This window comes from Lycorma delicatula, chromosome 1, assembly GCF_047948215.1.
Source record: "Lycorma delicatula isolate Av1 chromosome 1, ASM4794821v1, whole genome shotgun sequence".
NCBI lineage: Eukaryota > Metazoa > Arthropoda > Insecta > Hemiptera > Fulgoridae > Lycorma > Lycorma delicatula.
In genome coordinates, this window is record NC_134455.1 from 94872612 (window position 1) to 94894133 (window position 21522).

The 21522-nt window shown below is 34.4% G+C and overlaps 1 protein-coding gene across 1 annotated transcript in view; it reads left to right on the plus strand.

Annotated features, from left to right (window-relative positions):
- Nucleotides 1-16573, plus strand: part of EndoG (endonuclease G, mitochondrial) — a 33221-nt gene extending 16648 nt beyond the window's left edge. The window contains exon 5 of the mRNA XM_075358036.1: nt 14959-16573. Coding sequence (XP_075214151.1) covers nt 14959-15063 — 105 coding nt within the window. The 3' untranslated portion in view covers nt 15064-16573. The remainder of the gene's footprint in view (nt 1-14958) is intronic.
- The last annotated feature ends 4949 nt before the right edge of the window (nt 16574-21522 follow it).

The following is a 21522-nucleotide window of genomic DNA, read 5'->3' on the forward strand; positions in this document are numbered from 1 at the left end:
TCCCGTTAGAGAAACCTATGTAGAAAAATAAGGTAATTTATTTATAATTTTACCTAACATCAATAAAGCTATGAAAAAAATTCAGTTTATATTTGAATGACTCTTTTTTGTACCGATGAAATAAAGTATGGAATTATTTAATAATAAAAAACAAATGCTATTATTGCTAATGAACATCAGATTTGATTCCCTGATTTAAAGTTTATAGACTGAAAGGAGAAATATTAAATGGCTTTTGAGAGAGCCTGGCCAATCTGAGGATTAATTAAGTTTTATTTCTATTTTTACAGCATTAAGTTGTACTGTATGCCTTAATAATATGAAAATGTATTTTGCATTGTTCCATCAAACTTATAGTTATAATTGCGTGGGAAATTTCATGTCGGTCCACTCTGAGGTTTTTAATGAATCAATTATTATTAAAGCTCCTCTTTTTTGCTTATGATCTTGGATTCGATTTCTAACTCTAGGGTTAACATTTTTTTATCATTTCATCAACATAAAAAAAATAAATTAATCCTCTCTTCCTAATTACCTATGAGATGAGATGAGCTGTTTTTTAATAGAGTTACACCGTTAGATAAACAGAAACTCAGAGTAGTTACGCTTTCAAATAATTATGATTACTTTTTGAATGATTAAATGATGTATACATAATAGAATTAAGATATTAAGAAAAATATAATAATAAAAAGAAGAAATATAATAGTAGAAGTTAAGTATTCATTAATTGTTCATAAAATCTAAACTGAACATCATTTTTTTATATAAAAATGTTCTGTTTAGATTAATAAATCATAGTTTTAATACAGATCTCTTGCTTATTGTTGTGAATATTCTGTACTGCAACAACCTGTAAAGGATTCTGATCCTCTGAGTAAACATTATATGAAATTGTTCAATTTTGTTGGCTATTCACCCCAACAGGAAGTCTTACTCTTTAAGACTTTGGGGGTTGGCATCCCCATGACCCTACTACACACTTTGTTGCTGAACACTTTACATTACACCAATAACACTACACAAATTACAACATATACTCTTACACAACTACAAAACAACATTATATACTGTTTCTTCTTACACTAACACTCAGTGTGTAATGACACCTTATGAAATGCAACTGTAACCTAAGGTAGAAATTATTTTGCCAATAGTTGATTGGCTAAACAGAAAAAAAAAGAGTGGATGGCTTTATGTGGCAATTCTCAGACTATGTCCAGGCACCTGGATGAACCCAGTTGTATTTAGCTCTAGCTCCAGTGCACATACACTCTGTTGGAGTGGTCCATTATATTGCCGGTACTTGTGGGAACCATATTAAAGTCCCAAACAATAATCTTTCAGTGGTAGGTGGTCCACTTGAAAAACCCACCAAACTGTAGAGTTTGAAAAGACTTCGACTGACCTCAGCCGAAGATCTAGCAAATGATAAAGAAACTATTAATGTTGCTGAGGGGGTTAAATTTACCTATATCACGTTCTTGGTGCTGAGATATAAAAAGGAAGATAAATCCTTTGCTAAGGTTTCTCCCTTACTGATTAATAAGTGCGTCATCATAACTTGTGGTCTTCCAAAATCTGTAAAAACCTTAGGAGTGGTGCCCTCCTGATTGAAGTTTATAATGAAGGACAATGTAGAAAACTTGTAACCGTTAAGGAGGAAATGATGGAATGACAGTGGAACCACAAAGGACACTTAATTTCAGCAAGGGAGTGATCTTTTGCCATGACTTGAACCATGAACGTTGAGTTGTCTGAAATTACAGAAGAATTTTCACCGCAGTTGGTCACATCTGTGCAGAAGATTATGAGAAGGGAGAAAGGTGTTGATGTTCCAACATCCATACTAATTCATACCTTTTCTAGTCCAACCATTACTTTTCTGCCCATGTGCAACCATATTTACCAAATCCCAGATGCTGTTTCCAGTGTCAGGGTTTTGTTCACACCAAAATTGGTGGCACAAAGGAGCAGGTTTGTGCGGCGCATTGTGGCTGTACTGGACACAATGATATCACATCTACAGAGGCAGAAAAATATACAAATTGTAAAGGTTTACAATCAAGGATTGCAAGATCATGAGAATGCCTAGTTTATTAAGAACAAGCCATTTTGAAAACCTGTACCGAGCAGAAAGTGACCTTTTCTGTAGCATGTCGAGAATACAGAAAATCACTCAGCATGAGAAATTCTGTACAACCTGGTATTAGTTTTAAACAGACTGTCTCGGACAATATACAAAATGAGAAGGAATGCGCATCGTGTAAAGAACTAACAAAATTGGTAGAAGCTTTCTTTGAACAACTCAAATCCCTCACAGCTGCTATTACAGCATTGAGTACTGGCAAACCATAATGGTAATTTATCTAAATCCACATCAGTCATTACACCAACACCTAAATATCCTGCTATTATACAGCAAACAGCCAAGATCCCTGTGAAGGGATCAATCGAAACATCATTGCCTGGAATGGCATCTTGCCCTCCCAGGCTTCCAAGTCCCCTCCACTCTCTCTAGATGCTGGCTGAGGAAGTGCCTAAAGAAACAGAGCACTTTTTAAAAGTTATAAAATCCAAAAAGAAATACCAGATAGTATTTGATAAGTAATCTGCATGCAAAATTTTTATGTATTACAGGAAAATGTATTCTTCTTCTTCTTAGATCCCTTAACGAATGTATGGGTGAGGTGAGCTCGGAGCCAGTACGTTGTGAGTACTGCTGGAAAATGAGCATTTTGTATGATATTCTTCCATTGTGTCTGGGCGGTAGCTGTGGGATTTGTGTCAGCTACATTTAGTCTCTGGTGTTTTAGGTCATCCTTACTTTGCTTGAACCATGTTTTCTTCAGTTCACTGGATCTTTCACTGTGCAGGTCATTGTCTCCATAGAAAACTGTATGGAAATCAGAATTCATACATTTGGTATATGAATTCAAACCATTGCAGCCTGCACTTTGTATTTTGACCTCTCTTTTTCTTGTGGAGCTGATGGATGTCCATGGTCTTCTGAAATGCTTCTTGTGAACACTGAGAATGATTTCATCTGCTACAAATTTATCTCAGATGTGAGCAATGGTGAATCTCATTCAAACTTCTAAAATATCTTTGTACTGCAATTATGCTCCGTTTTCCATTAAGATTTAAAAATACGTTTTTTCCCCAAGGCATCATCTTGATTTAGCCACTACTATAATCAGTTATACCTAAAACAAAGAAAAGGATTTGGTAGTTGTTAGAAGAAGTATACTTTTTTTGAGGCACCCATTAGTTTTCTCTATACTAAAAGTAAGTAATAAACATAACATGCAGTAAACTAAAAATATTATCGTAATATTTTCTTCAAAAAGAATTTCTCTCATTACTGTGATGCTGTGTTCTTAAAGAAAATAATGTAGTACAGTTCATACTGGTTTCAAGAAACCAACTGTTCATATCTATAACCATTCAAGGAAAACATTTCTCCTGAAAAGAAAAAGCCAGATGGATTAGAAATTCAGGTATATCAGTAATTCCAGACAATTGCTTAAATTTTAGTGGTGTTGAATGATTTCTGGGGAAGTGAGTGTGGTAAATTTTTTACTTATATATATTCAGATGTATTATTATTGTTGGGAAGAATTTTTTTAAGCATCATCAACTATTATTGTAAAATCATATTTCTATTGTGCATTTTGAGATACAGATGCTGCTAACCAATATTCCTGGATTACTCTTTTTTTAAAGGATAAAAAATGGTGTGCCTAAACATGACACAATTGTAACATTCATGAAATTAAGTAGGTCATAAAATTAATCTTAAAAAAAGTTATTACTTTATTCAGAGTTATTATTTTTACTATTTACTCGTACATTATCTAACAAATGTTAAATTTTACTGGTTTGTGTCCTTTCAGTAAATTGCGTGTAATTATTTTTTTAATAATAACAGTGCAGTGCATGTGTTGTTTACAAATTTATGCCTTTGCTTTCATTTCTGTCGTATGGACATCTATATATATAAAAATGTCAAGTTCGTTTGTGTACGGCTTCAAAAACTCAAAATGTTTTGCACCGATTGAGCTCAAATTTTAGCACAATATATAACCCGCATCAAAGATTGTTTTCATCTATTTTTAATAAATCTATCCATCTATTTTTAATTTGTAAAGTTTTTTTAATAAATAAGAGGCTAATAAATCAGATGGAAATGTAAACAAAGGAAAACCAATTAGATCAATGCAAGATGGCCGCTGTCAAACACAACGACCAATCACAAAGAGCCGTATGGCAGTTTCCAATGTAAACAAAATCACAACTGATAAAGTAACAAATTTCTTTGAGTTATATTTAACAGCTAAAACAACTGTATTTTATAAAACATAAAAAAAACAAAAAGAAAAGCCACCAAGAAGGACAACCGCAGTTGGTGATGATATGAATTATTTATATCATATGAAAATGCCATGCCTGACCGGGATTCCAACTCGGAACCACGGGATTAAAGTCCGAGATGTTACCACTCGCGCCACGGAGGCCGGCAAACATTTTCGTTAGGAGCCGAATAAAAACACGACTTACCAATATGGCGTTGTGTGTCAAACCAATTTTATACGGACTATAAAATTGATTGAACATTAACTTAAACCTCTTCAAAAATTATTCCTTTTGAACTAAGCCGCATTTTGATATCATTGTTTTTCTATAACACGGCTGGATTTCTTTTCGTTTAATGATAAGAAGCGTTGTCGAAGACAATAACCGAATTCTCTTCCAAAGGACATAATACACCGCTAAACTATTTCTAAATAATTCAAATTTGTGTAATTTGTTTACGAATTGCGTTTTTATCAATATCTCACCTTTTTCTCAATTAACCTGCGGGGTTTTGTTTTCTTTGGAGACCGTAATTCATTAGTAGATTCATACTCGAGAATCACGTTGTACACTGAAGCAGCACAACCTCTACATATGTTAGCAGTTTATTAACATCTGAAATCAAAGCCGTTTGATTATTCTGTCATTTGTAAGCATTACTCTGCTTTTGTAAGCATTTAAAATGATGTGTTTTTACGCATGACTTAAGGGCTTTTTTCGCAGCCCACAAATCTTTATATATAAAAATGTTAAGTTCGTTTGTGTACGCTTCAAAAACTCAAAATGTTCTGCACCGATTGAGCTCAAATTTTAGTACGATATATAACCCGCATCAAAGATTGTTTTTATCTATTTTTCGCATCAGTCACATACCCGCGACCGCGAGAAAACAGTTTTTTTAACGGTCAGTTGTGTACCAGTGACCGCGCCATCTGCCGGAAGCGAGGGGAACACTCGCCATACTAGCTAACGACAACCGCAGTCACATGTGAAACAATACCTGTTCCCAATTACATTGTTTATTAACAAAAAAAAAAAAAAACGTATCCACTTGCATCTGATTCAGATTATTATACAATCTGAATTAAATATTCACTTTAATCGAGGTACTTTTGTGTGATCGTATCATGATTGAGCTGCGCCTTTCACCAAGCTCTGAATTTATTAGAAAACGACCAACAGTGGGATATATGTATTAAAGATGCGTGCAACAATGCACATCCAAACCAAATTCGCGCATTATTCGTAATTATATTGACCGCTTGCCCTTCATCTCCCACAGAGTTATGGGAAAGATATCGATCGCATATGGCTGAGTTTATTTTGCATAGAGTACGCCTAGAAAATACCAATATGACCATGGAATTTACAGAAGGCATTTACAACGAAGCATTGATAAATATTGAAGACAAGTGCTTAGCTATTGCAAATAAAGTTCTTAGTCAATTGGGAATGCCAGCACCCACCCGAGCTGCGATTGCTTCATTTGATGTGGATTTACGCCGTGAACAGAGTTACAACATTGGTGATCTTCAGTCATATGTCCAATCAAACATTCCTAAATTAACGCGTGAACAGAAAGGCATTTATGATCACATAATGCAAATGATAAATGACGGAGTTCGGGGCACCTTCTTGGATGCGCCAGAAGGAACTGGGAAAACATTCCTCATTAGTTTGATTCTAGCAACGGTTCGATCAAAAAATGACAATTATCCTGTTGCGGAATATTAATCAGCCAAAACTCTGCAACGGCACGCGACTTGCAGTTAAGAAATTGATGAATAACGTAGTGGAAGCAACGATTTTAACGGAAGATGTCCTCATTCCTCGAATACCCATAATCCCGACCGATACACCTTTTTAATTTATTGATTGCAATTCCCAATTCGATTGGAATTTGCAATCGCAATCAATAAAGCTCAAGGTCAATCTTTAGAATTGTGTGGTTTAGATTTAGATGCGGATTGCTTCTCACATGGGCAACTGTATGTTGCGTGTTTCCGAGTCGGCAAACCAGATAGGCTTATATTTATGCAGACAGTGGAAAAACAAAAAAATATTGTATATCCACAAGTATTGCAAAATTAAACTTCTATGAAACATATGCTTTGTTTTGTTTCTAATTTCTCATCCATGCAACCACAATGTGCCACAGCGAAGCGTGGCGGGTAGAGCTAGTTTTTTAATAATACTAAATTAAATATTCTTAATACTTAATTAAGAACTGCTGTAGCATTTTTTGATATATTATTCTGTTATCATATGTGACAGTATCTCATAATTTTTCCATTAATTATACTCTTAATCTTAACTATAAAATGACTTACTTTTTAAATAATGTTATTCTAATAAAATCCACCAACTTGTTCCATTTATTTATCATTATTTAGGTGTCTAAATTTGTTTAAGAAGCTCTCTGCCTACAAAATAAACAATGAACCATCCACTTTTGGTTTTGTAGATCTTCAAAAGGTTGCCTTCAGGTTTTATTATCTCTTTTGTTATATCCTGTTCTTTTGTATCCTGAAAACCTTTTCAAAATTTTGCTTGTATTTGACTCTCATACAGTGAATATTATGTATAATAGTTTTATCAGTCTTTGAAAATTTTCCCTCATTAGTTTATTGTAACCATTTAGATATCAGTCTTCATGCAGAACTACATGAGCTTTTTTGCAAATTATTTTACATGGTCAATCTAGGAGGAAGGTTTATAATGAGACAAAACATGTAACAAATTTATGATTATTTTCATTTATTACCAAATTATACTGAATGAGATATTGAATAGCTAACAGTACGTATGAATATATAAAATTACATAATTTAATCATACATATGGTAATTATACCAATATTATCTCAACCTAGAACTAATATAAACACATCGTTGATGTATTTTATATTAGCTGTTGGTTGTATCAGTATGTTTTCTACTATGTCTATTCTGCTTATCATTTTCTACCAAATAGATGTCATCTAAATTAGGTATTAACTACATCTATATACCTACACCTGTTTTTACTTATTTTCTTTAATTTTTATATAAGTTTAAAATTCACATAGTCGGATGCATACTCAGATCTTAAATGATGGAATAGTTTTTTCTTCTGACCCCATTGCATATATCTCCTTTTCTACATAAGTTATTTATGCCCTAGTTCCATTTGTTGTTCTAAACCCATGTTGTTCAGCTATTGATATATTTTTTAATTCAAATGAGATTTTAACCTATTACAGATAAAACTGTTTTATAAGATGGCAGTAAAATTTAAGCTCTGAAATTTTCTGGTCTCGTTTTAACATTACATTTACATAAAGCATTAATTTAGGCTGTCTTCGATTGTTCAAGAACTTTGCCTGCTCCAGATGAGACATTAATTAAATTTAATTGTATGCGAGCTATTTGTTCTGTGTAATATTTTAGGTTTATAAATGAAATTTTATCAGTACTGCAAGATTATCAGCTTTTAAAAGTTTAATTATTTAATCCATCTCTTCCTTTATGACAGGTTATTAGTAAATTTTAGAATAATTTGGTTGACTCCCTTAGAGAATCTGAATTATGCATATCATTCGTTATTTTGCATGCGGTTCAATCCATTTGAAGCGTCCCAAAAAAACATAAGCTGGTTGCTTGACCAGTTAAAAAAAAATTTTAATTACCTACTTGTTTCCTACATGTTTCAGGACCTTAAAAATACTTTTTAACATTTTTTATTTAAGCAGTTTACCTGTGGCAACCATTTTTCTAACGGTGTACACACCTATTTTTGTGATTGTAAGGGTTTATGGAAAAGTCACAACTAAAACACTGTTGGTCCTGGAACAATGAAACAGAAAGCAATTTAATCATACTTTTTCAAACTAAAAGATTGGTCCAGTAGTTTATTTACCTATCTCTCTTCTTTTTATGAGAAAATTACCAATAAAGTTGAACATGAAAAATGGTGAAATTCCACTTTTGTTAATTTTTTTCAAGAGACAGGGATGGCATACACTGTTTGAATTATTTTTTTACACGTAGATATATGTTAGTAGTTTTACCATAAATAATATTAATGGTGATATACTTACCCCTAAATTTTTATGAATTTTTGAAAACTAATTTTTTTTAAAAACTCAAATTTTGGCTTCAATAACTGGGTTGGTCTAGTGGTGAACGCGTCTTCCCAAATCAGCTGATTTGGAAGTTGAGAGTTCCAGCATTCAAGTCCTAGTAAAGCCAGTTATTTTTACACGGATTTGAATACTAGATCATGGATACCGGTGTTCTTTGGTGGTTGGGTTTCAATTAACCACACATCTCAGGAATCATTGAACTGAGAATGTACAAGACTACATACACTTCATTTACACTCAGACATATCATCCTCTGAAGAATTATCTAAATGGTAGTTACCAGAGGCTAAATAGGAAAAAGAAAAGAAAGACACAATATTACTACTGTAAGCAATTAAAAATTAAATTGATTTAACTAGACTGTTGGAAAACGCTTATTCCATATATGCTAACAGAAAAATAAAACCTCAATAAAAACTATATTGGAAATCTTATTTAAAACAACAAAACTGCATGAAAGAACAATAATAATCAAATATTTGAATACAGATGCACAGTCTTAAGAATTAGTAAGACAATACTACCCTAAGACAATATCTTTTATAAATTAAGGTATTCACAGTTGAATAGAGTGTATACGAATATATTATAAGCATTTAAGAAGGCTTTCAGTTATTATTATAAGTACATTTTCTTTGCAACGCTTTTTAATAATACGAGGGTAGATCCAGAAATAAGGTTCCCATTAATTTTACAAATAGACAACATAGAAATTTACATCGTTGTAAAGAAGAAACTTTGCTTTATTTTTCTACATAATCGCCATCTTTTTCTACGCATTTTTGTAGACAGTGCTCCAATTTCTGTATCCTAATGTCATAGAACTCCGCCGCCAACCCGTTGAGAAAGCGTTTCACCTCTTCTTTGACTTCACCTTCGCTCCGGTAGCGTTGGCCACTCAAGTGTTCTTTAACTTTGGGAACAAGTGATAATTACTAGGCGCGAGGTCCGGACTGTAAGGTGGGTGGGGCATAACAGTCCACCCAAAGTGTGTCAAAAGTTACTGGGTTTGACGGGAGACGTGAGGTCGGGCGTTGTGAAGCAGCGTTACACCGGCTGTCAGTCGTCCTCGTCGGCGGTTCTGGACAGCTCGCCTGAGTTTTCTTAGTGTTGCACAATAACTGTCTGAGTTGATTGTTATTCCAGGTTCCATGAAATCGATCAGCAGTATCCCCTTACGATCCCAAAAAACACTGGCCATGGCTGCAACTGTGACCCTGAGTGACGCCACTGTTTCGATTTTTGTTTAGTTTCGGGAGTAAAGTAAAACACCAACGTTTCGTCTCCCGTAACAATGGAGTCCAACAATCCTTCCTTACTTCTTGAAACTTTTTAAGAAACTGGCGAGCACAGTCAAGGTGTTTCTTCTTGTGTTCTGGTGTCAATAAACACGATACCCATCGAGCACACTTGTGATACCCCAATTTTTCAGTCAAAGCTCTTTCCACTGTACCATAAGTTCACGGACAGTGATCCTCCTGTTTTGAAGCACTTAGCGTTGGACCATCTCGATAACCGCCTCGGAAACTGACGGTCTTCCACTCCGTTCTTCATCGTGGACTTCCTTCCGACCGGCACTAAACTCCCTGCACCATTTTCGGACGTGTTGAACGGACATACCCTTGTCACCATACACCTCTGTCAAGTGAAGATGAATATCCACGGGTGAAGTCCCTTTGGCGTGCAAAAAGCGAATTACGGAACGAATCTCGCACTTGGCGGGATCAACAAGTGAAACCTCCACCTCGGACGGCTGCTGAGCCAAGACTGAGCAGCGCAGCGAAGCGCGGCCAGGCGGAATCGAGAGTGGAGTAACAGCCGCGCACAGTGGTGTTGCCGGATTTCGCCTCGCACCTTACTGAGCGGCTGGAGATCTTTGGGAATTTTATTTCGGGATCGATCCTCGTAATTATTAGCAAAAACAGAACTCCCTATTAAAATAATGGATATTTTGTGCAATTGTGGTTTTTATTCGTTAGTGCTTGGATTGACCTTCCTAAATAAAAAGCCATATCGCTGAATATTGTTTTTATAGTTTCAAAATAAAATTAAATTCATAAAAGTTTAAGAAATTTATGAAAAAAGCAACTCAAATGGAATTAAATTTTGTTATGGCTGTTGAAAAATAAATTGCAGCAAGCAGATTGCTTTTGAGGTATTAAAAGAAACTTGCTTATCAAAATATTTATACTTACATATGTACCAATACCTATTGGTAATGTGCTAATTTTGAAGTGGTGGTTGAGTGTAACGGTTTTATGCCATATACCTTTAGACACATCTCCGTTTCATGGAGATTTAAAGTTTCAAGGCATACGATTTGTTCAAGCACCTGCCTCATCACAGTGATAAAGTGGCTACGACTTCTGGTCGTAAGACCCTGTAACAAGCAAGGTGGGGTTGCCCTACCTTTAGTTGTTTCAGGAAGTGTTCTCTACACTTGTAGAATGGTTTGAAAACCTTGCCTCCAAGCTAAAGATGTTACAGTAATCCAAAATTCTGCCCTGACCTCAGTACAACCTAAATGGTATGCTAAAGTAGTCAGGGGAAGACGTGAAGCCAGTCAAGTTTCAAAAAAGCCTGATGTTATTTTTGTTAATCAGGTGAAGGGCTCGACTGTACCCAGTAGTCAACTGAAAAAGGACCTTCAGCTTGTCCTTCACAATAGTCAGAAGGAGCTTAAAATTAGACATATTAGACACCAGCAAAGGATTAGTTGTAGTTGCAGACGACAAGGAGACAGTCCAGGTGATCATAGAGTCTTCAGCCGTCAAACAATTGAATGTAAAAGTTAACCATAAAAGGATGCGTATACCCCACATCATTCCTTATGATATTGACTGCAGCCTTTCTGAACGAGTCGTTCTGTCATAATAAGGGAACAGAACACTGATTTGGATGAAGCTGCTTTTAGGTGGGAATGTAGACTGGTAGGTGTGATGCCCAAAGATATCATGGAGTTTTTGAGATAACTACTGATCTCTTTCAGAGGTTTTAGCTGAGGGTAATTATTTGTTGATTTTGGATCCTGTCGGGCAAAGAATACCTTGATGTTCAAAGATGTTTTAAGTGTTGTAGGTATGACCACAAAGCCAAATTTAGTAAATTTTCACTGGTCTGTGTGCATTGTGGTGAGGAAGGCCACAAACACGATGATTGTCCACATAAGTCAGAGGCTCCGACCTGCATGAACTGCAAAAGTTGCACAAGAATCATAAGCACTTAGTTGCTAGTAGAGAATGCAGTTGTAACTTGTGACAGTTGAGCTACACTTTAAATCTCTTGAAGGTTAAATTTGGTCAACTGAATGCCCAGGGTGCTTATGTAATCCAAGTTGAGTTAGATGAAATTGTTGAGCAATGGAGCCTTGATGTTATTTTTCTGCAGCACCCGTATGTGATGTGCCAGGTTTTTATGGCTGGAAAAAGTTTTACATAGGACATAATAGCATGTCTGCTATCCTGTGTAGGAGGTCACTTGATAGTGTCTTTGTGCGACAGGCTTTTGACACATATGTAGTGGTCAGGACTTGATTCTTGTCAGCTTGTACTTTCAGTATAGGGATGCCACTGAAGAACATCTCGCAAGATGGGATAGAATCCTTAGATTGATAGGCAATTGTCTTAGACAATTAAGGATGTCCTTAAAAGGCGCTGATATTAATGCCAAGTCACATTTTTGGCACAGTAGGATCACTGATTTAACTGGTAAATTGGTTGAAGGTTTCATCACGCAGCATGATTTTGAGGTCTTGTGTTGTAGATCAGTTCGCCACCTACGCCAGCATGGTCAATAGATGGCGGAGGGCCTTTGTGGCAAAAATATTGCTATTACCATTGGTAGAAATATCCCTGGTAGGATCCTGGACTGGTCTGTGGTTGGTGATTGCTCTAGTGATCATTGACTAATACTTTTTGAAATGATAGACTGTACGATGTTCATGAAAGACATTTTCCTGTTCCCTGTTCCACAGGGATGCTTCCTGCACAGTAAGACAGATTGGCCTAGAGTTTTTAATCTTATTGAGTCCAGGCTTGAAGTCTTTTCTTGGAGCCTAGACAAGCTCCCATTGGATGACCTGGCAGAAAATTTTATTTCTGTAGTGGTAGCAACTGCTGACAGTTCCATTCTGTGGGACTCTGGCCGAGAACATGAAGCAGGCTGGTGAACTCAGGGTTTGACTGTTATGAAGCAGTCTGTGTGTCGACTCAGGATAGCTGCACAATGTGAAGGCGATCCTGGTCGTCGCACGATTCTAGTTGCAAATTATCGCAGGGAGAGGGCCAGTACTATAGTTATATTAGGTCCTCTAAGTGTAATTCCTGGTGCTCATTTGTTCAGGAGCAAGAAAATAAGGACCCTTGGGATGCTGTGTACATAGTCCTTCGACATAATCGTAGGATGGTGTTGTGATGGACAAAGATCGTGTCCACATTTTGTTAAATGATGTGCTTCCTGATGACACTGAGGCTGGTGAGACTTAGTATCACCAATGTTTGGGCGGTCCAGCAAGAAATCACTGGGTTCTACACTGAGGTACAGTCTCTTGAGATTACCGAGGTGGAGGTTTTTCCAGGTAGTCTGTAGTATAGCACGAAATAAAGCCTCCAGATATAATTGTATCATGGTGGAACACCTTTAATATACACTTTTAAAGGTGGTGACAAGAACCGTACCATTAGTTTTTCTTAATAGCTTTTGACGCTCATGCCTGTAATTGGAAAGTTTTTCAAAAAGTTTTGTATCTCCATAATATTAGTAGGTTAACTACTGATTACTTATTGATGTACAGCCAATTTGGTTTCAGGCCCAACTAGAGCATAGAAGACGCCTTATTAAAGGTAATGAATTCTTCCAGTGTATGTAGGTATGTTTTAGGTGTTTTTTTTTTGTTGATATATCTAGGGCTTTTAATAAATTATGGTGGCCTTCTGTTTTCTTTCAAATGCAGAAATTTGGTCGTACGTGGAATGAAATAAATATTCTCAGGTTATTTCAGCTTTCAAACTGTCGCCCTCTGTGATGACAGCTTGGAAGTAGGACAGATCCTATCCAAAGGGTGGCCACAGGGCTACCCTTTGGATAGATATTGAGTCCCCTTCTTTGGATAATTGAGTTCAATTCTATGTTACGGTTGAGATTGCCTAGTGGTTGCCACATTATTGCTTATGCGGATGATGGACTATTGCTGGTTGAGGGAGACTCATGCAATGAGATAGAACTCCAAGTTGTCTATGGATGTGGGATTCTGAGGTTGTGGAATCTCCAGTACAAGATGATTTAGTTCAGAAAAAACACTGATGATGTGAAGGGTCGGCTGGCCAATTCATGCCGAGCATGGGTTTCAATGGCCAGCCTTCCCGTTAGGTATGTTTCTATTAGAAATACTTGGGTGTAATCCTTGATGAGAATTTTTGATTTAAGGAATGTTGCCAAGAAGGCTGTTACTGCCTTTTTGGGAGTTCATGGAATTATCCATCCTGATTGAGGGTTTAATTTCTGTACCATGCATATTCTCTACAAGAGTGTAAGTGATGCTATTATGTTATATGCTGCGCTTATCTGGGCTCATTGCATGATCTTTAGATGTTATAAGAACATTCTTTTGAGAGTCCAGCATCTCCTTCTGTTGGCTGTTGTCAGCGGTTACAGGACTGTGTCACAGGAGGCAGTATGTGTTATTGCTGGCATTAAGCCGATAGATATTCTTGTCATATAACGTAAGGAACATTAATATTTCCAAACAGGATAGTCTTCTCACTTGGGAATGTATAGAGAAAATTGAAGTCCAGGGTTTTACATCTTGGCAGGCCAGGTGGTATGACTGTCGGTCGTTACATGCATGGCATATTTCCAGTTGTGTTTGATTTGCACACAGTTATGTGGATTTCCCCCAATTAGTGTATTAGGCAATTCCTTTCTGGGCATGGTGCTTTTCAGGAGAAATTGGCTAGGTTTCATTTAGTAGATTCAAGCAATGTTTGATTGCGGTTGATGACATGGTGAACCATGTCTTCGATGTCTGTCCTTGGTACGAGGCTGAAGGTATAGGAGTAGTTAGAGAGCTTGAGAGAGTGTCTATATTTTCGAGTTAATTGGAAGGTCTGTGAGAAATGGTCGATAGTGGCTGGTTTCCTCCGTTTCCTTACATTATTATGTAGATCAGCGAAGGTGTTTAAACAGAGTAGGATGGGATGTACTACAGGGTTGGGATGTACTTATAACTTTTTTAATATGAATTTTCATATAAAAAAATATGGCTTTTTTACGATAGGATATGCTGTCAATAAATCCGTCCACTTAAAAAGGTTTCAGGCATATCTTATATGGCTTTCTGTCCCCAGAAAATGGACAAAAGGTTTTGAACTAACAGACAAGATACTATTTAGGATCTACTGTTCAGAATCACTAATGATTTAGGTAGTACATGTTCTGTTATTTTATTTTAATTTTTATCAGAATTGTTTCATTATTTTTAGGTTCCACCAGACACAGTTGAGAGAGCTTCTGGTTTACTATTTTTTGACAGAATGAATAGAAGTAAATTGGTTCAAATTAATGGTAGAAAAACTACATATGTGTAGTAGTTAGTTTGTGTTTTTAGTTAGATTAACTGTTGCAATGTTTTAACGTTCATTAATTTAATAAAAGCAGATATGTAATGATTTCATTAATTGCATGTTAATGTTTAAATAGGTTAGAAAGTTAAATTCATTTTTATTAGTTTCTGTAATGTTATTTTTTATCGACTGCTGCTATCTGATCATGTATGTAAGTAAGATTCTAAATTTTATTTTAAATTTTACAAATTTAATATTTTTCTTTCATTTAATGCGATAAAAGTATTCAGTAGTTTATATATTAATATAATGTTTTTCAGTTAATGATACCCTTCCATCAGATTTTGAAGGCTGTATGTATATTCATATATTATAGAAAAGCTACTCTGCATATACGTAAAAGCAATAGATTTCCATAAGATAATTTCAATTTTGTTTACAATAAAAAAATGTTTATTTATAAAAAATTATTTAAAAAATAATCATAAAATATTTTTTAATTGAAAATAGGCAAATAAAGAGAAACATTTTATTTTGAAGGATGAGAGGTTTTTATAGTCTACTATTCTACTTATATTCTATTTATTAGTTAAAAATGTTCAGCATTATATAAGTATTAAAAGTAGTAGAAAAAGGTCATAATTAATAAGATAAGACTGAATTATATTTTTATACTTTTAAGACTATATACTTTTAAGAAGAAATAAATTAAACATTGTAAATACAGTTGATGAATTGTCAGGACTTCTTTTAATTTAAAAAGAGTTCTTCTACATTACATACATGATAAACCAAATGCTGCTTTTGAAAGGTATTTTTAAAATAATAAATAAAAGTGGGAAGTTGGCAACTGGAATGAAGTGCTACAAACAATATAAATTTCTTCAGCGAAGAAAAATATATAATGTTTTGAAATTATTATATTTTAAAAATACTGTATTTTTTGTAACTATTAAACATGATGAACCATAAACTAAAATTTAATTCTGGTTTTTAAAGATAAACTGCTTCAAAAATCTTTTGTATTAAATTTATATTAACATTTAACTCTCTTACAAATAAAAAATAACTAAAACAATAAATAATGTAAACTATTAGAAATATGTATATATAATTTTACCATAAATTAAAAAAATATTTTTTAGTCTTAAAAATATAAGTTTTTAATTTCATGATATGGAAATCATAACAGCAGTTTAATTTTTATAGTTTTTTTTTTTTAGATTAAATACAGATAAAATAATAACACTACCACCCATAAATACACTACGAATTATAGTAATTCAGATTAATCATTAAACCACTGCTGCAGTGTAATCTTTGTTGATTAGATCTATTATGAGCATAAAAAAAACTAGTCATAATTAAAATTTTGGCTGTGATAGTACTGACTGCACAATTTCAAACTTGTATTAGTAGATTCTGTTTTATTAGTGTAATGTCTTTTAAACTCTTACTGATTGTTTCTTTTGTTGATTAATTGTTATTATTTATTTATTTTACAGAAATAAATTGTTTTTATTAAAAAAGTTATTTTTAATTAAGTGTAATTCTTTCACCTTAAATTAATCTTCGATTAAGACACTGTAACGACTTAGTTGTTTTGAAGAATAGGATCTCAGTTTGTAAAAGTTAGTTATTATAATAATTAAACTTTATGTATACTGTCAAGCAATTTTAATGCTATATTTTGTGCTGGGAAGTACATTGCACAACCAGACTAAAAAGCAGGATCAGACCAGATCTTTATAAAAAAAGTAACATACATATCCAAATGGCATCCCAAAAGCATATCTAAAGTTTCAGACATTTGACTTTTCAGTTTCTTTAAGTGTTAATAACATAAATTAAAAATTAATATTTTCATTAAAAATACTTAACTAATTTTATTTATTTATTTATTTTTTAATTGTAGTGTCAATGTAAACGAAAATATTTTTAAATGCAAAAAAATGAATTTTTTTAATGTAATGTAATTTTTTAATGTAATGTGTTAGAATATGTTTTATAAAACATATGTTTTTATAAAAACATAAACGGATTGAGGCCAACAAGCTGGTTGAATGAACGTGTGGTTGATACCACATTGTTTGGAAAAATGAGAGTGTTTCTCCAGGATCTAAACCAGCCTGCAATTAACCATTCTTTCCATCATCTTGCAAAGAACACTTGTTAACGAGATGGGTCAGTACCTGAAAAAACTGGAAAGAGCAAGTTACATATAATGGCTATTGTAATCCCCTCTTTTTATATACCCCTCAGTTTTATCAGTATATGCATAATAAATTCTTATACATCATAAATTCACCTGACAAAATAAAAAACCGTGTTAGGATTGTCTGTATATTCTCAAAAATAAAACTTCATTGATAAATTATTAATAAATTTCAATTTTTATTAATTTCATAAAAAAAAATTACTACAAATTAAAAAATAAATATTCACTTTGTATATTATGGGTATATCTTTCATATGCACAGACTAAAGTAAAAATATAATTGTTAATTCCTCTGAAATAATTTATTTAAATCAAACAAAAACTTTTTAATTTTTAAGACACGATAAAAAAAGGAATTAACAATATTGTTTATAAAACATTTCCAATATGCAAATAAAAACAAATAAAACAATTATAGATCGAATACATAAATTTTCAAAAAGAGACCACATTTGAACCACTTATTTATCTGTCATTTTGGAACAAAAGTCCTTGAAAAAGGAATCTTTCTGATTTAACTACAAATACCAGCCTTATTTTAATTTCATCAAATTCATCTACTCAAATGTACTTAACTATTTCCGACTTTTGCTTTAGCAAATAATTTCCTATGCACAACATTTAAGGAACATTGGGAACAATTTACAAATATAGAGTTTATCTTAGAAAGATTAACATGTTCTGTTCAATATTGTTGCAGTTTGCATTTTATGTTTACATTACAGTATTTCATCAGTATTGCTCAAAAGTTATTAAACAAACTGCTGTTTAAAAAATACTGATTACCTCAAACATTGTACTATTTATGCTGTGAAAAAGTAATTCCATTACTTTATGGTGGTTTTGCAAAGTTATTTATTCCCATGAATGCTTGAATTTTGTGTCCACTTACTATTTTCTTAATTTTGCCATGAAAGTCACCTTGTAGCATTGAGATTTTCTTTGTAATAATTATTTTATCTTTAATAAACTTAGTATTATTACTTTTTAAGTTCATAGTTGCTATGTTATTTTTATTTACACGTGTTAACATACAGGAGAGATGAAATCAGAATGTGATAAAGAATATATCACACTGTTGAAATTAACTCAAAGGGAAAATGGCCATACTTTTTCTCATTATATTTCTTTTAGGATTAAGCCAAAAAAAAACCATGAGTACTTCCAGTGAGCATTTGTTATCTACTATTAATTATATTATTTCTCATTTTTTAGCATTTGACTTTAAAATTCATCAGACTTTAATTACCTAGTTAATTCAAATAATGCACAGACTAATGTTGTCAGAAACATATTTTAACATTAGTAAATCGTACTTTAAATTTGTACAATGAAGTGTCACAGCGCACAGACATGATATGCTAAGATTTCTCCCTTCCTTATTAACAAATGCAGTGTAATAGCTTAAAGAAATTGATTAAGAAACTTCAAACTATATAGGATCAGACAAAGTGTTAGTGCTGCAGCCTCATAAAATGCTTAATTTTAGCAAAGGTGTAATCTTTTGCCAAGATTTGGCTGACATAGAATTGCCTGTAATTATCAGAGGATTATGAGAAGGGGAGAATAGTGTTAATGTACCAACATCATCGCTAATTTTGACTTTTTCCAATCCTGCTGTTCTTGACAGAATAAAGGTTGGTTACCTTTCTGTTCATGTGCAACCTTATATACCAAACCTTAGTGCTTTCAACGTCAGGATTTTGATCACACCAAAATTAGTTGCCAAAAGGAACAGATTATTGCTCATTGCAGCCAGTCAGGACATGAAGATACCATATGCTCTGAAGAAGAAAAGTGTATAAACTGTATTTGGCAGGAAAATGCCCAGTTTACATGGAAGAAAAGACAATTTTGAAGTTCTTTACTGAGCAGAAAGTGTCCTTCCCTGTGGCTCACTGGGAATATAGAGAATCGTACAGCATAAGGAATCCTGTACAACCTGGGATTAGTTTTGTGCAAGTTATCTCAAACATGTACAAAAGTATAAGGGATGCATATTGTGTAAAGAACTGACAAAATTGGCTGAAGCTTTATTAGAACAAGTGAAATCCCTCACACCTGCAATTACAACAATGAATACTAGCAAGCAGGTAACTTCTGCCAGGAAGACTGATAGTGGTTTTGATAGAACAACAGTGTACTGAATACCACTTCAGTTGGTACACTACCAAATAAAACTCTCACTGCAGCAAGCTACTAAGATCCCTTTAAAGGGATCTACAAAAAAATTGTCACTTGGTGCGGTATCTCCAGCCTCCCAGGCTTCAAAATTTCCAACATCTAAAGATACCATTGAGGATATGGTGGCAGATGAAGCCTTCCAAAGAAACACAGTCTTAGGCACTAAAAACAAAAACCAGGTAGTTTTTGATACGTAATTTGCATGCAAAATTTTTATGTGTAACAGAATATGTTTTTTTTCTGTGGTTACAAATATTATTCAGTAGAATGTTTGCAGTCTCCATTCCTGGCTGAGGATATTGAAATTCTGATAAAGGAAGAAAATCCTTTAATACCGTTGCAGGAGACTCGTCGCCTCCATCCCCAGGATGATGTGTCCTTCCGCAGATACATTTACAAAAGACGCAACCTTCAAACTGAGGGTAGAGGACATGAGGATGTAGTGTTTTTTTTTCAGAAGAAAATCATAACAGCTGCCTGTATTCCACTAGCAACAAACATCCTTAAGTAGCAGCAAAGATATTAGTACCATTCAAAATGAATATCTGCAACTTATATCTTCCTCCAAATTCTGATATCAGTGAGGATGATCTGTCCAATCTGTTTTTCCAGATTCCTTTACCACTTCTAATAATTGGCGATTTTAACAACCATCACCTTTCTTGGGGTTCATCGTCTAGTTCTTCCGAAGTCAATATAGTTGATCGACTGAGTCAGAACTTATTACTTTTAAAGTAATAACTTATTGAACAATAGATTGTATACATTTATGTCATCATCGGGTACATTTTCATGCATCGATCTATCAGTGTGTTCTGAAACCATACTCCCATGTCTTACCTGGTGCGTTTCTAAAAAATTCTTTGGAAGCGATCATAGACCAACCAGTTGTAATCTCAGTCGATAATAGTGATTTACCTCAGAGTCAGCCACGCAGATGGTTGATTCAGAAAGCGGACTGAATTGGATACAAAGATTCCTTTAGCGATTGTAGCTAGAGCAGTAGCGCGATCCACCAACTTGTCATGTTTACACACCAGATTCTCGATAATGCAAATGAATTCATCCCTTTAACATCTGCAAAGTCAAAGGGGCCTGCTTTTCCTTGGTGGGATGAAGACTGCAGGTGGGCACTACGAGATTGGTGTAAGGCTTTACGTATAATTTCAATCGAAGACTGACGACTAAAATGCCCTGCACTTTCTGCAACACAAGGGCTGTTTGCCATCAAGTGTTTCAGTGTGCTAAATGAGCTTGGCTGAATTACGTCGAATCCATTTCTCGTACACCATCATCTGTTGTATGGAGAAAGGTTCAAACCATGTGGATGGGTACATTCACTGCAGCCGATTGGACTGCAAAGTGGCGGAGACCTTGTTACCTGACAGTTGATGTGGTGAACACATTTAAAAAGTTGTTCAGAAAAGTTTTACTTATATCATCATACTGTCCTGAGTTCATGAGATATAAGTTGCAGGTAAAAATTATCCCGTTGGTAATTGGATACTCGTAGAATGAATTTAACATACCTTTTTCTTATAATGAGCTACAGTATGCCTTGAATAATTCTCGTAACACTTTACCCAGAAATGATATCAGGGTCAGTATGTTATCACATCTCCCAGAAAGTGCATTACATTATCTTATCTGTATCTATAATAGGATATTCTGTGACCAGGTGTTTCCAGATTCTTGGTTCGGGGACACTGGTAATCCCAATACTGAAACCTGGTAAAAATAAATCATGCCCAAGTTAACATCTCATCTCCTTGGCCAGTATCCTGTGTAAGGTGATGGAATGAATGGTGAACTGTCATCTAGTCTGGAACCTTGAGAGAATTGCCTCAGAAAAATGCAGTTTCCACCAGGGTAGATCATCTGTTTATCATTTAGTTGCCTTGGAAGCAGCTATTCAAAACGCCTTTTTATTCCACCAATGCCTGGTTGCTGTATTTTTTGATTTGGAAAAGGTGTACGACACATCATGGGGAGAGGAATCCTAAATATATTTCATGAATGGGGTGTACATAATTCCTCGCATTTATCAGAGGGTCCTAAGTAGTCAGACCTTCCGAGTTTGA